Source organism: Rhagoletis zephyria, unplaced genomic scaffold, assembly GCF_001687245.7.
Source record: "Rhagoletis zephyria isolate East Lansing unplaced genomic scaffold, Rhagoletis_zephyria_1.1 Rzeph_scaffold_01095, whole genome shotgun sequence".
Lineage (NCBI taxonomy): Eukaryota > Metazoa > Arthropoda > Insecta > Diptera > Tephritidae > Rhagoletis > Rhagoletis zephyria.
This window is the reverse complement of record NW_016158179.1, coordinates 25,748-40,537: the sequence shown is the minus strand read 5'-3', so window position 1 is coordinate 40,537 and position 14,790 is coordinate 25,748. Positions and strand designations below refer to the sequence as shown.

The 14,790-nt window shown below is 36.3% G+C and overlaps 1 protein-coding gene across 1 annotated transcript; it reads right to left on the bottom strand.

Annotated features, from left to right (window-relative positions):
* Window positions 1–12,288: 12,288 nt before the first annotated feature.
* Window positions 12,289–13,552, bottom strand: LOC108362761 (putative nuclease HARBI1). The gene is made up of 5 exons (XM_017615896.1): window positions 13,440–13,552; window positions 13,066–13,385; window positions 12,896–12,999; window positions 12,538–12,831; window positions 12,289–12,348 (listed from the first exon to the last, which is right to left on the bottom strand). Exons 1-5 carry the CDS (start codon window positions 13,550–13,552, stop codon window positions 12,289–12,291), a joined length of 891 nt encoding a protein of 296 aa, XP_017471385.1.
* Window positions 13,553–14,790: the final 1,238 nt, after the last annotated feature.

Below are 14,790 nucleotides of genomic sequence, written 5' to 3'. Positions count from 1 at the left end.
CTATTTCGAAAATTTGGCTTTATGCTGATGGCTTCTTCATTCTCGATTTCCCACGTTTTACTGTCACCACTGAGTTGTATAATAGATTTCCTTTCGGACTGAAAAGCTTAGGTGTTAGACGACATCTTATATTGGAAGTTCGGTCTTCGATAGTTTCGAAACCGCTCTCCGCCAGCAAGTTTTGCATTTTTGTTGTTCTAAATGCACGCAAGCTGCTTCGAATCGCCGCATGGTAACACGATTTTATACCGCTTAAATTTGATATTGTGGTGTTGCCGTAGATGGCAACAATTGTAACAATGTGTTCATCGGCGTAGCCAGGTAGGGGCAGCGGGGTGCTCGAGCCCCCCTAACTTTCAAATTTTCCTTATATATATATAAAATAGTAACCTGAAATGCCAGCTTAGTAGGGTCGGAGAGCCTTGAGGAATCCCATTCTGCATTGAAAATGTGTCGGACAGAGCATCGTTGGCTCTGCATTGCAACTTCATATTTTCCAAGAAGGATTTAACTATGTTGAATAATTTTGGCCCAATTGCCCATTCCCATAGCTTTTTCAGAACAACATGGGTCCCTATTCTTTCAAATGCCTTATGGAAGTCTATTGAGAGGATAGAAGTGTGGTTGCGTGCATACAGATTCCTTAAGATGATATGAAGAGCAGTGCATCGGTAGTACTAGCCCCTGGTTGAAAACCAACTTGATTTATTGATAGAAGCTTGTGTTTTTTAATAAACCACATAATGCGTTTCGATATCATTATTTCGATGAGTTTGGTCAGACATGGCAGTAAGGAAATTGGCCTGTATGAATCAATAAATTTGCCTGGTTTCTATATCGGGACAACTATAGCGGATTTGAAACTTTTAGGCAAATTACCGGTGCAAAAAATGTTGTTAAATAGTTGTAGTATACGGAATTTGAAGCTTATGGGCACGTTTTTTAACATGGGATACGTAATCCTGTCGTTACCGGGTCAGGTGCCTTTTGCTGTTTTCAGGCATGATTCAAGCTCTTGTAAGTTAAAAGGCAATTCAATAGCCTTAGGAGGGCATGCTAGAACGACAGGAAGATTAAGCATTTCTATTTTGGATCTTGTAAAACTTGCGGAGAAACTAGAGTCCGGTGGGTTCGCTGCCCACGAATGCGTTAGCTATCTCTAAGGAATCGCTTAGTGTGATGGAGTTATCTCTTATAGTTTGTATTACGTGCGGAACATAATTACCCGTTATGAGCTTGATTCTCTGCCACATTAGGGAAGGGGTTGATAAAAGGCTTATTGTTTTGGTGAATTCATTGAAACTATTGGCTTTAGCTAACTTGTTTGCTTTGTTGAATTTGGCGTTTTTGCTTCGGTATTGAATTAGATTCTCCTCTGTCATATTACGGCGGAATATATGCTAAGATTTTTGATTGTCGTCCCTCAGAATACGAAGTTCAGTAGACCACAAAGGAACGTTTTTTTTAAATGTTGTGTATGATGTTTGAGGAATTGAGTTGTTGGGAGCTTGCCTGATTATCTTCTGAATTGAGGCAGCTTCTTTATTCACATTCCCGTAGATTTGTTTACTGACACTTAGTTTTTCAATATTATTTTGTAGAGAATGTGAATTATCCGTAAGATTTGTAACTATAGGATAATGGTCGCTGTTATGTAGATTTTTTATCGCGTACCAGCTGCAGAGGGGTATTAATTAGGAGAACATATAGATAAATCTACATGAGAAAAAGAATTATGTGTGCTGAAATGTGTCGGAGATCCATCATTCAGGATACATAAATTGGAAGCCAGGATACAATTTTCTATAATGTTTCCTCTTTCATTACTGGTTACAGACCCCCATAATAGACTCCAACCATTGAGGTCCCCAACCATAAGAAACGGTTCGCTCGAGCTTTCAGTAAGGTTGAGGAGGTCGCTTCTAGATATTTTTTTTGTGTGGAGGAATGTATGTATATATTAATCAGTGTGAATTTTCTTTTCAATTTGATTTCTAGCACTACTACTGAGAGGTTGGAAATTATTTCTATACATTTGTATGGAATGCTCTTATTAATTATAATTGCGCTACCCTGTTCAGAGGACGTTATTGTAGAAAGGTTATGAATATATCCTTCTTACTGCTTGGGGACTGAAGGCGAATAATTTTATTTGCAGTGCGTTTCTTGTAGACAGATGATTTGAGGTTGAATTTGTTTGATTAGCATTTCCAAATTACTATAATTATTATGGTACCCGTGAATATTCCATTGTAGAATATTCATCATAATGAATAAGGAGTAAAATATGTATTTTTTTAACTTAAGTCCTATATATTAAAAATATAGGTCTAAGCTATAGTGAAGTCAGTTGGAAACAGTGTGTCCAGATTTGGCGATTTCGCTCCAATTTGGCGATTTTTTTTGGATATTTGCGCGTAATAATTTAGGAAATCACCATTGGCGATTTTTGGCGAATTTTTTCCCTTCAAATAAATTTTTCCGAATTATAAAAATATACAAAACTTAGCTTTCCACGATAATTTTACAGAAGAGGCTAATGAACTGCGTGATAAACTTGACTTAACAATCATATTAAAAGACTGTCAAAAATTTTTGATCACCCTAATCGAAGAACTTTTGAAACGATTACCTAGTCAATTAAATACATTTAAAAAAGCTTGATTTTGTCACTAGAAAAGCGCGTGAATCACAAGATGGCGAGTTTCAGGGACCTGCCAATTCACTATTTAACTTTGATGGAAAGAAAAGCAGCGGAAACTGAATATTTAAATCTTTTAACTTTCCCACGGAATAACTTTTCTCAGAACCATTCCATCCGACTGTGCAGAATTTTGGATAATTGCTTACGGAGTGAAAACCGCAACAGGCAATAAAATGTTTGGAAATATAAGTAAATTTATTTTATTATCCTTGCCGCACTCACATGCTTTGTTGAGCGCGTTTTTTCCGTAATGAATTCAACAAAAACTAAGATTCGAAATAGGATGATGTTGGAAAGCCTTAATTCAATAGTTCAAATAAAGTGTTATATGAAGGATAATAGTTTCTGCTGCAAAACGGTTCCAATAACATGTGTTTTCACTTCGTTACGTGCGGACGTGTTTTTGATCGCTCTCTGTGTGCTAAAACTGTTAAGCTGTTTACTTTTTTATGCCTATGGCTTTGTAAACTTGGTGATTTGAAGTTCGTGAGATAGTGACTCTTATCAAATCTATTAGTTCTAATTAAAAAAATGCCGTGTCTATGTGGGCAAAAAGTCGAGCGATCGCAGCAGCATAAAATTCAATGTGTTAATTGCAATAATTTTTTTCATCTGTCTTGTGTTAATATTCTACCAGCCTACGCTGAGTTTTTGCGTAATACAGACAAGCCTTTCCACTGCAAAGAATGCGCTGTTGATCGCCGCAAATCCCTTTGTACGCCGCCTCCTATCACGGTTTTAAATGATAGTGTCGTCGTTGCTTGCACGGGCGAATCGTTTAATTCTCCCAACAATTTTGTTTCTCAGTGCAACAAGAATGCAATTGCTGGCCAAGTACCAAAATCGAATGAAAAATCTGCTCCGTCTCTTCAAATTGCGAAAGATTCCGACTCGCTCAAAGGTGCTAACTCGAAGTCAACAAATTCGCAAAAACAATCTGCCAACAATCAAAGTGAAGCTAAAAATCAGCAACAACAAATAACGTTGAGTTCTCTGTACAAGATTATCGTCTCTCTTCGTTCCGACAATGTACGTATGCTGAATTCTGTCGCTGCTCAGCGTGAGGAAAATCAAAACCTAGCACACAAAATAGATAGCATGCACTCTGATCTTATTTCTATGCAGCGCGCGCTGCATGCGCGGGATGATGTGATTGCTTCAAGAATGATAGAATATTCTCTCAATCGTAGTGATTGCTTCTCTTAAGTCTGAATTGAACGACCTACGCTCCTGTGTGACAACTGCTTTTGATAAGCTTAGCTGTGTTAACAAATCACTAAAAGGTGTTGGTGAAACTGACATCGCTGCTGCTGGCCGCACTTGCGTTGCTGAACAAAATTTTTCGTCGTCTGCTGCCTATCATTCTGTCTGTAAAGTTCTGAACACATTGAAAACGACGAGCTACGGATCACAGCTTCCAATTTGTCATCTTCATTATCTAAATGCATTATCGATGGCGACATGATTTATTTGAACGCGGCAGCGACATCATAAATTTGTATGAGTTTGACATAAAAGAAGAGGAAGAACGTTATCTGTCGCCAGAAAAATAGAAATAGATCTAATCTGGCCACAACCACAGCCGTCGCGTAGCCCGGTCGTCGCCAAAATAATTATCTACATAAGAGTACGTGTTAAAATAATTTGACAGCTGTGGTTTGTAGCTCGTCGTTTTCATTGTGTTCGGGCTATGACGCTTCGCAATCAACTGTCACCAGCAGTGCTGCTCTCACTAATACATCCATGGTTCAGCCGTCGGCTGCTGCTTCTACTCACGATGTTATGCGATCAGCACCTACATATAGTGCTGCTCTCATTAATTCAACTATTGCTTTGTCATCTGCTTCTGTGTCAACGCGTTGGCCATCATCCTCCCTTTTGTCATGTACCCAGCAAGCTGCTTCTCCTAATTTATGTAATGGCTCTACTAAGACAACGCCTTCACTTGGTACTAGTACTACTCCCACACAGTCTGTTACGATGGATACGAACACTGTTAATTCAGCACCTGCTTCTACGCAGCATCCTAATGAATGGAAAACGGTGTCTAATAGCCGTCGTCCAAAGCTTACGAAGCCTTTAATTATTGGTTCTAATAATAACCAGGAATTAAGTGTTATTTCTCAACAGAAGTGGCTCCATGTGGCCTCATTTTCTACTAATGTCACAGCAGCGAACATCATCAGTTACGTATCCAAACATGCTGATATTGATGCCAAATTTCTGAACTGCTACTTGCTTATAAAAAAGGATGCTAATCTTGATGAATTGAGAAAAGTTAATTTTAAATTAGGAGTTTCTGAGTGTTTCTATGATAAATTGTTGAATGCTGATATCTGGCCTGCGAACGTTAAGATTCGACCATTTCGGTTTTTTCCAAAGGGCGATGCACCAAAACTAAATCCCTAGATGCTCTTGCTCCAGCAAATTTTCATTTGAAGCATCTCAAGATCTATTTTCAAAATGTTTCCGGCCTGCGAACAAAATCAAACGCACTTTTGAATATTAGCTCGCATACGGATTATGATATCTTTGTCCTTATTGAAACATGGTTGACCTCGGAATTTAATGACGGTGAATTCTTTGACTCCAACTTGTATACTGTATATCGCAAAGATCGTGACTATTCTAAAACTGGTCTCTCGAGAGGAGGAGGAGTTCTCATTGCAGTTCACCGCCGGTTTCGCTCATCGTTTGTGAGTCTGAGCAATACGGATTCCCTTTTAGACCAACTCCTTGTCTCGATACAAGGCATCTCCAAATTACTTATCTGCGCTTCATACATTCCTCCGTCTAGCGCGGACTCACTTTATAAAGCGCATGTGGACAACATAGTCGATATAGCTCGCAGTCACGATGGTGTTAATTTCTGTATTCTCGGAGATTTTAATTTACGGAATGTGGAATGGTCATTTATAGGTGACACTTTACTTCCAAAAAATGTGAACAGTTTCTCGGAATCATATGTTATTGATAATTTGTTAAGCTTTAATTTTGCTCAGATAAATAGCTTCTCTAATAAGTTAGCTAGAACTTTAGATCTAATTTTAATTAACGACAATATGAATTTTGTTTTAAATGAGTGTCTTGATCCGGTTTCGTGTCCCGGTTTACATCACGTTCCACTTATTCTTGATCTTCAATTCTATAACTATGAGAGTATTTGTACGGATAATCAAGCTCCTAGTTTCAGTTTTAATCGTTGCAATTTTGATGTTGCCAATCAAGAAATTTCTTATGTAGACTGGGATGCATTACTTTCTAGAGTTCACGTTGCTGACTCTTATTCTGTTTTTAAAAATAAAGTTAATGAAATTTGTTTGAATAATATACCGCTAAGAAAAAAGAAATGTTATAGGATTCCTTGGTATACAGAGGAACTTAAGAAGCTAAAGAATTTGAGGAATAAGTACTACAAAAAATTTAAATCCACTAAAGCATCTGCTTATAGAGACAAATACCTTCACTATTCTAGAGAGTTCAAACAGCTTGGTAAAAATCTTCAGAGGAGATACGTTCGTAAGTTCGAATCAGATATTAAAGTAAATCCAAAGTCTTTTTGGAACTATGTCAATTCGAAAAAAACCTGCTCTAGTATTCCGTCAGAAGTTTTTTTAATGGGGCACATGCTTCATCACCACCTGAGGCAGCCAACCTTTTTGCTAATTTTTTCCGCGCAAAATTTGTAACACAGTCAGAAACTTGTAGGAGTGGCTTTTCAACTGTAGATTCTCCTATTAATTTTGGAGAGCTCTCTTTATCTCTTGATGATGTAGTTGAAGGCATTTTGAACATCAAAACATCTTCGCAGACTGATGTTGACGGCCTGTCGTCTTTACTTCTTAAAAACTGTTTGGCTTTTGCGGTTCCACTTTTAATAATTTTCAATAAATCACTTGAGTGTGGCGAGTTTATCGATGCCTGGAAGGAAACCTTCATCAGCCCTCTTTTTAAAAGTGGTAACAAAAACGATGTTGCCAACTACAGGCCCATTGCCAAGTTATCAACTGTATCAAAGCTATTTGAATATATAGTAAAGCAGAAGTTATATTTTACAGTTAAGCATTTCATCTCCAATAACCAGCACGGTTTTATGTCCGACAGATCCACTGTAACTAACTTAGCAACTTTTTCTGAGTATTGCATGTCGGCTTTTAGCAACCGTCTTCAAGTCGATACTATATATGCCGACTTCACAAAAGCTTTCGATAGAGTAGATCATTCACTTTTGATTTCCAAATTAGCAAGTTTAGGTTTTCACTCAACATTTTTATGTTGGTTAAAATCCTACCTGCATCATCGCAAATGTGTAGTCGTTGTTGACAACGCGCTATCCAACTCATTTATTGCTTCTCTGGAGTTCCACAAGGTAGCATTTTAGGCCCTTTGCTTTTTGTCATTTTTATCAATGACATATCGTCGTGTTTTATGCACTCCAAATTTCTTTTATATGCTGATGATTTGAAGATCTTCTCCACCATTGCAAACTCCTCTGATTCCGTCAAGATTCAGTTTGACTTGGATAATGTCTCAGCTTGGTGTCGTACCAACGGCTTACAGCTTAATATAAGCAAATGTTTCCACCTATCATTCTCCAAACTTCATTGTATAACCCCTACTTCCTACTATATTGATGGTACTCGACTTTCCACTCGTAATGAGTTAACTGACTTAGGTGTAGTCTTTGACTCGAAATTTTTATTTCATAGTCACTTAAATTACACCATTGCCAAATCGTACTCAGTACTTGCTTTTATTCGCCGTTTTAGCTCTGATTTCACGGATCCCTACACGTTAAAGCTGTTGTTCACGTCGCTTGTACGTTCCAAGCTGGAATATGCTTGCTTTATTTGGAGACCTTATTATGAGTGCCACATTAATAGGCTCGAGCGGGTTCAAAAAACGTTTTTACGCTTTGCGCTCCGATCATTGAATTTCGACGAGCCAATTCCGCCATATAGAGCTAGATGTGCGCTAATAAATTTGAAATCTCTTCAATGCAGGAGAACAATTCTCTCGCTCACCTTTGTCTTTGAATTAATGGTGTGATTGATTCACCGTATTTACTCGAATGCATTTGCTTCCATATTCCTAACAGAACCCTTCGTAATTCAGATATTTTTTATACTGAACGTGTCCGTACTCTCTATGCTTCTAATGCTCCAATCTTTAGAGCTTTGAAAGAATTCAATGTTCTCTCAAATTCTTTAGCCATAGATTTTTTTATGTCTAAGCCCGCTTTCAAACTATTGTTAAATGAAGCTAGATTTATTGTATGATATATTTTATCTCCATGTAGTCTGTAAGCAACTTTATTGAGCTAGATTATACTATGTCTCCATTGTGAGATTTAATGAAGATTTAGCCCTCTGACGAGATTTAACGTTAAATCATTTGAGATTTACCATATAAAATTAAATCTCGAAAGGCAGTAGATTTAAGTTAAATCTTCGTCAAATCTTCAATAATATTGATCAATAAGTACAATTTGTTGGATGTGGCAACCACAAATTCACATGCCATAAGTCAAATGACATTTGTGTTTCAAAATACAGTTGAGGACATTGAAATCTAGCTTATCATAAAAACATGAATTTTCGTATATATTTTTGTTAGTTTGGGAGGACAATTAGTAATACATATTTACATAACTTTGGTTATAATAAATTAAGAAAATATTATTTTAACAACTAAAAATTTAGAAGAAATGCTTTATAGTAATATAGTGCAGAGTCTTCTCCGCTTCCTGTAAGTCATTTACATGCTGCGACAAAAAATTTATAAATTTCGGTAATGGTTCTGCTTCGATAACATTGCACCGAACATCCTCTAGAACTCTGTTCGTATTCATGATATGCCAAAGGTCCACGATTGGATTTTCGGTTCACTCCTATGAATAAGAGAGTTCTACAAAAATTTTACTTTCCGCAAATGTTTTTTACCGTTTTGATAATTTTTCTTAAATTCGGGAAAATGATTCGGAATATGGTACCATTCTTTACACTTTTCAAACTATATATTATACATACATATTTACCACGAATAAGAAGCCAATAATATTCAGAATTCATATAATGAAATTACGCTTGGTACCTTCCTTTTATCTGTCTGTATATCAATGTCCGCAACTGTATTTATAAAATCATACATAAGCAAACGTCAAATATTTAAAAATGTGAACGTCAAACATATTTCGTTGTGGTAATGGAGACGGTTGTGATTTAGCAACTGGATTTATTAAATCTTAATGGATAAATCTCTCAATGGAGACATAGTATTTACTATTGAATGAATAAATAAATATCAAACAGTATGTTATCAAGGTTGAGTAGCTCAATATATGGCAAGAACAGAAATGTAAATCATTCAGACACTATAGGTGATTTTAAAGAAATTGTGGAAATAGTTGATCTCGCCTTATTATAGGTTTTTATTTAATTTTTAGCGCCGAGCTCTTGAAAGCGGATTGTGCGATTAATCAATTAATATGAGTTATAATAAATTTAATAATTGCGCAGTCCTATTGCAAAATGTGTTAAAAAAAATATTTTTAAAAAGTATGCGTATTTTTAAAGAAAATAAAAGTGTTGAAAAAAGAGTTTTCAAAATAAAAAAAGGAAGTGTGTATTACCAAAAATATTAAAGTACTCTATTATCGTTAGCTTAAAAAAGAAAAACATAATTTCGACTTCAAACTTAAAAAAAAATTTAAAACTNAAAATATTTTTAAAAAGTATGCGTATTTTTAAAGAAAATAAAAGTGTTGAAAAAAGAGTTTTCAAAATAAAAAAAGGAAGTGTGTATTACCAAAAATATTAAAGTACTCTATTATCGTTAACTTAAAAAAGAAAAACATAATTTCGACTTCAAACTTAAAAAAAAATTTAAAACTTGCTTCCGCGAAAAAATGTTACGTTAGTAGGCGCATGGGGTCAGCACTCAAGCGAGTAGCGACACATGTGTACTCGACGATGTTCTAACCGTAACTAAATAAATAAAACGAAATGTATTTTGTCATAAATATTAAAGCTCTTTATTATAGTTAAATTTAAGAAAGAAAAGCATAACTTTGACTTCAAACTTAGATACAAAAATAAAAACTAAAAAATGTTACATAAGTGGTCGCATGGGGTCAGGGCTTAAAAGAGTAGCGACAAATGTGTACACGCCGATATTCTGGCCGTGACTTATTTACGTACCCCACGGGGAGTTAGAAAGCTAGACAGAGCGCGAGCACGCTCCAAGCACTCCAAGACATTTTTTTCAACTTGAAATGACCTTGACCCCATGCGCCTAATTAAGGGTTAAATGTATTATATTCGTTTTTGGTTTTAAAAACTATATTATAACAAGATCTCATTTTTAAAATAAAAGATTTGTTAAATCGATTTCATAAATTTTATTTAAAAAAAATTGCCGATTTTTGGCGATTTTTTTCAGAAATTGCGCTTTTTTTTAAACAATCTGGACACTCTGGTCGGAAATGTCAGTAAGCATATGATGGTCACCTGTGTCATTTACAAATCGTGTGTTGCCGGGGGGTTTTTAAATTTGAGTCTGGGCGATGGTTATATTGAAAGTCGATTTTAATGTTGTTTGTGTTGAAATGTGAGGGATGTTGGTATTTTGTGGGAGTTTCTTGTGAGTTTTTGTATCGCGAAAGGTCGGTTTGCATATTCTCAAATTTGTTATCACTTTGTTTTGCTTGTCCTGTCAGCGAGTAATTTGCTAATTGTAGATCTTTGTGGGGATTGCAAGGTGGTGCATTTTGATCACTGTTGTTGTTTGCTAGCATGGTGGGTTTTGAAAGTGATTGAGAATCGTTCTTTGCATGTGCGGGTTGTTTGTTTTTGTTTGGTGACGGTGAGCGCATAACAGTTGTTAACTGAGGAATGTCAAGATTGTTGGAAAAGTTGGTAAGATTTGTGTTTGACTTACGGGTCTATTCTGCACGTTACCGAAGATTTTGTGACCGGAAANTTGTGCGGGTTGTTTGTTTTTGTTTGGTGACGGTGAGCGCATAACAGTTGTTAACTGAGGAATGTCAAGAATGTTGCTTTGCTCTTTGTTGGAAAAGTTGGTAAGATTTGTGTTTGACTTACGGGTCTATTCTGCACGTTACCGAAGATTTTGTGACCGGAAAATTGTATTACCAAAAAATGTTACCATTTCTTGTCACCGCGATTCTAGGTACGTTGGTAATGCAGTGAACATATACAGCAGTTCAGGGGTCGAATCGTGACAGACGTGAACGAGCTACTCGTCACGTAAAAATGGCAATATCGAATTATGACAATCGATAACGAACAATTTTATCGAAATTCGGCATGATGGCAATCGTGAACGTGTCACTGAACGTACTCGATCGCCGAAATGTCATTCGATTGAAAATTGGCAAACGTGAGCGCGCATATTTCGTGGAAAATTTAAAAAAATGTAACTAAATTTAATATATATGCAAATAAATATATATTTTTAACCATTTAAAATATTTTAGGACTAACAATAATAAATTAAACTCCACACAAAAGGGGCTGATAGCGCAATTCATGGCGGAACATCCGGACTTGGCCAAAAATTTGTTGCCAAACTGCCCGCAAGGGAAGGCAACTGCTAACAGACTATGGGAACAGCTAAGTAAGCAGTTGAATGCAGTAGGACCACCAACAAAACTCCCAAAGCTGTGGAAAAAAGTATGTATTTGATATTTTTATCAAAAACAACGCTAACAATTGCTTGTCTTAGGTATATGCTGATCAAATGTATAATGCAAAGAGAAAGTTATCTTTTAATAAGGCCTCGAAACGACGCACAGGTGGAGGACCTTATCAGGAGAAGGTGCTAACACCAGCAGAGGAGTTGCTTATTGAAGCAGCTGGGTTAGAAGCTTGTGTGGAGGGGATCAATTCTGTCCCAACCTTTGGAGATGTAAGAACTCCCTCACCAGCAGCTCCCTCGATTCAAAGTGAGGATGAATCAAGCTCCAGCCAGTTAGATTTACCAAGCACCTCTGCAGCCTGCTATACTCCTGCTCGAAAGCTTACTCCACGAGCAACACCAAAAGTAAAGCGGTCACAGGATGCGAAAACGGCCCTGTTAGAGGGGAATTTGAAGGCAACGGCAGAACACCAGCGAACCATGTGCGGTAAATTCGACGAGCATCTTGAAATTCAAAGAGACAGCTTGAGATTAGTGAGAGGCAACTTCAACTGAACGAGAGACAGCTTGAAATTAATGAAAGGAAGCTACAGATGAAAGAGGCGGAGCACCAAAGTCAAATGTCAACCAGGCAAGTTGACTACCAAATAAAGTGCCTAGAATTGGAAGTGTTAGGCTCAAAGTCCAAACCCTAATTTATTTTATGTGATATTGAATTAATTAATTTAATTAGAAACAAACTTGAATGAAATTCAATCGGAAGTGAATTGCAGAAACTGCCGGAGTATTATTTTTAATTACTGTGAAGTACAAATTTTATTTTTTTTACCATTAGTATGTAGTAGTATGTGAATGTTTCTACTTTAAGTACCTTCATACATATAATTAAATGAATGAACAAGCAAATATATTTCATTATTTTTATTTTATTCAATTCGGGTAAGTTGACCATCTTCTCCTATATCTATATCAAGATTACTTTCAGCCTCATAGTTTGGAGGATTATAACTTATTTTAAATTTAATACAAATGTTATGCAGCGCCGCACATACATTTGCGAATCTAGCCACTTTTATCGGATCATACCTCCCTCTCTTGTCGTATGTCAAAATCCTCCAGCGGCCTTTTAACACACCAATCGTTCGCTCAACGATGCTTCGAGCTTTTGAATGTACCTCATTAAATCTTGCCTCCTCTGATCCGTCTTGAGGATTTATGTAAGGAGTAATGCACCAAGGCTCGAGTGGGTACCCAGAGTCCGCTTTGAAATGTAAATAAAAATTTATAACTTCCACAGGTCGTTTAAAATTTATAGCATTACCCAGTAGCCAGGAATTTGCATTCCTGTTGTGCTGAAAACGCTCCTCTAAAGTCATTCTCTGGTTGGAATGCTTCCACACAAAGGAATCATGTGCTGCACCCCCATACTGACAGTTGATTGCAAGGATCTTGTAAGTATGATCGCAAATCTAACAAACGAAGACAATAAAATGTAGATAATCTACTTACATTGCGCAAAATATAGTTACTTACTATCATAGCATTTAGACTGTGGAATCCTTTTCTATTAAAAAACATATGCTCGTCTTTAGTTGGCTTTTGCAGTCCAATATGCGTGCCATCCACACAACCAATTACTGAAAAGTAGAAATTAGTTAAGCATAACACTTTACTTAAGAATGTATGTATGTATGTATATTTACCTCCCGGTATTTTGTATTGCTCCACAAACCACTCCTTGCATTTCTGAGACTCGTTTAGGTCAAACCGTATAAACTCCGGACACAACTTGTTCTCCATTTCTTTATAAACATTGGATGTCAATTTTGAGATGGTGCCCTGGCACATTCCTATCAAATAGTCGCTACCAATTTCATGTTGATAGCTGCCGCTGGCGAGGAGCGAGAGGCTTGCAGCTAATTGGAGAACTGCAGGAACAGCTTTTGTATCGTGGCTATTTATATTAATTTTTGTCAACACATATTGAAAGGCCTCTTTGCTAAGGCGAAATCGTTTAATGAATCTGCAAAAATATGAGATTAGAAACCTACTTTTTATTACAAGTATGAGCACTTACGCATTGTTGGATAATGCCAGGGGATTGCTCCTGTCTCGAAGTTGTTTTCGAACAATTCTCTCATCGTTCTCACTATCGCTGGAACTTAAATAAAATAATAAACTTGGATCCATTTTAAATTGCTGCTTTTGTTTTTTCACTTTTCTTGTATTTTAACATTTCAATGTCTATTGTAACCTACAAAAAGGAAGAAGAAGAGTAAAATAATCGATAACCAAATAAACAATAACGATTCGTTCGCCTTCGATTGTTATCATCCGATATTGTTCACTCGTTTAAACGATCACGTAATTTGTGTTCGTACGATTGCCGACTCGTTCACGTCTGTCACGATTCGACCCCAGGGCTCGAATTATGTGTTCTGTGATCGAATCGGCAATCGTATGAAAATATTTTACGTGACTGATCGTATACATGGCAATATTGAAATTATGACATACGTTCACTGACGTAGCGTAATTTTTCACAGATTGTAATAGATTCCCGGCGAATTATTATAGAAATTTTTACAAGTAAATGTCATTTCGTTATTTGTGAACAAAATAAATATTTATTTACCTAACGTGTGAAGAACTTCAAAGCGAAAAATATTAAAGAAAATCAAATGGACGCCGAACTACTTTTTTGGTGCAAATTAATTGAAAGGCGTTTTATTTTATATGCATATTTATACATTTATTATATACATAATTCGAAAAAACTAAAAAAAACGAAATTATAACCATTTTTTAATAAAAATTTACGTTTTTCTAAAAAACCTTACCTATACCAACACACCTATATACAACAAGTAAGAAAGTCTAAGTTCGGGTGGAGCCGAACATTAAATACCCGGCGCAAGTATTAAATATATGTTTTTTCACCTTTCCGAAAGCTACCGCTACATGGTAAGCGTAAATTAGCGTCCTTAAATTTCGATATATTGACGTTTCAAGCATTTCTGAAATTTACCGTTATATGAAAAGCGGCCGTAATTTTAGTTCGATTTCAATAATTTTCAACGTTTTGCTTTTATGTGGCAAGCACAATAAAAATACCGAGTTTGGTACAAATTGGTAGAACGGTTACCGATATACATATATGTGATCATAAGTGGGCGGTGCCACGCCCATTTTCCAATATTTTACTATAAACGTATTTCTTGGTAAAGAGTTGTTGCAAGCATCAATTTTGATTAAATTAGCTTTAATATTTACTGATTTATCGAAGATTTTGTATTTCTCTAAATTACCGTTATATGGGATGTGGGCGTGGTTATTGTCCGATTTTAAAAAGTTTCGGCGGTTTTTTATGCTGTACCAAGGCCAACAACTGTGCCAAGTTTGGAAGAAATTGGTGCAGCGGTTACCAA

Bases quoted from the DNA above. Each gene is read 5' to 3' on its own strand.
- LOC108362761 (XM_017615896.1), bottom strand. From the start codon at position 13,552: ATGGATCCAAGTTTATTATTTTATTTAAGTTCCAGCGATAGTGAGAAC. The intron at 13,000-13,065 runs GTAAATATACAT...TCTACTTTTCAG, and splicing joins GCAATACAAAATACCGGGAG to TAATTGGTTGTGTGGATGGC. The intron at 12,832-12,895 runs GTAAGTAACTAT...TTCGTTTGTTAG, and splicing joins ACAGTCTAAATGCTATGATA to ATTTGCGATCATACTTACAA.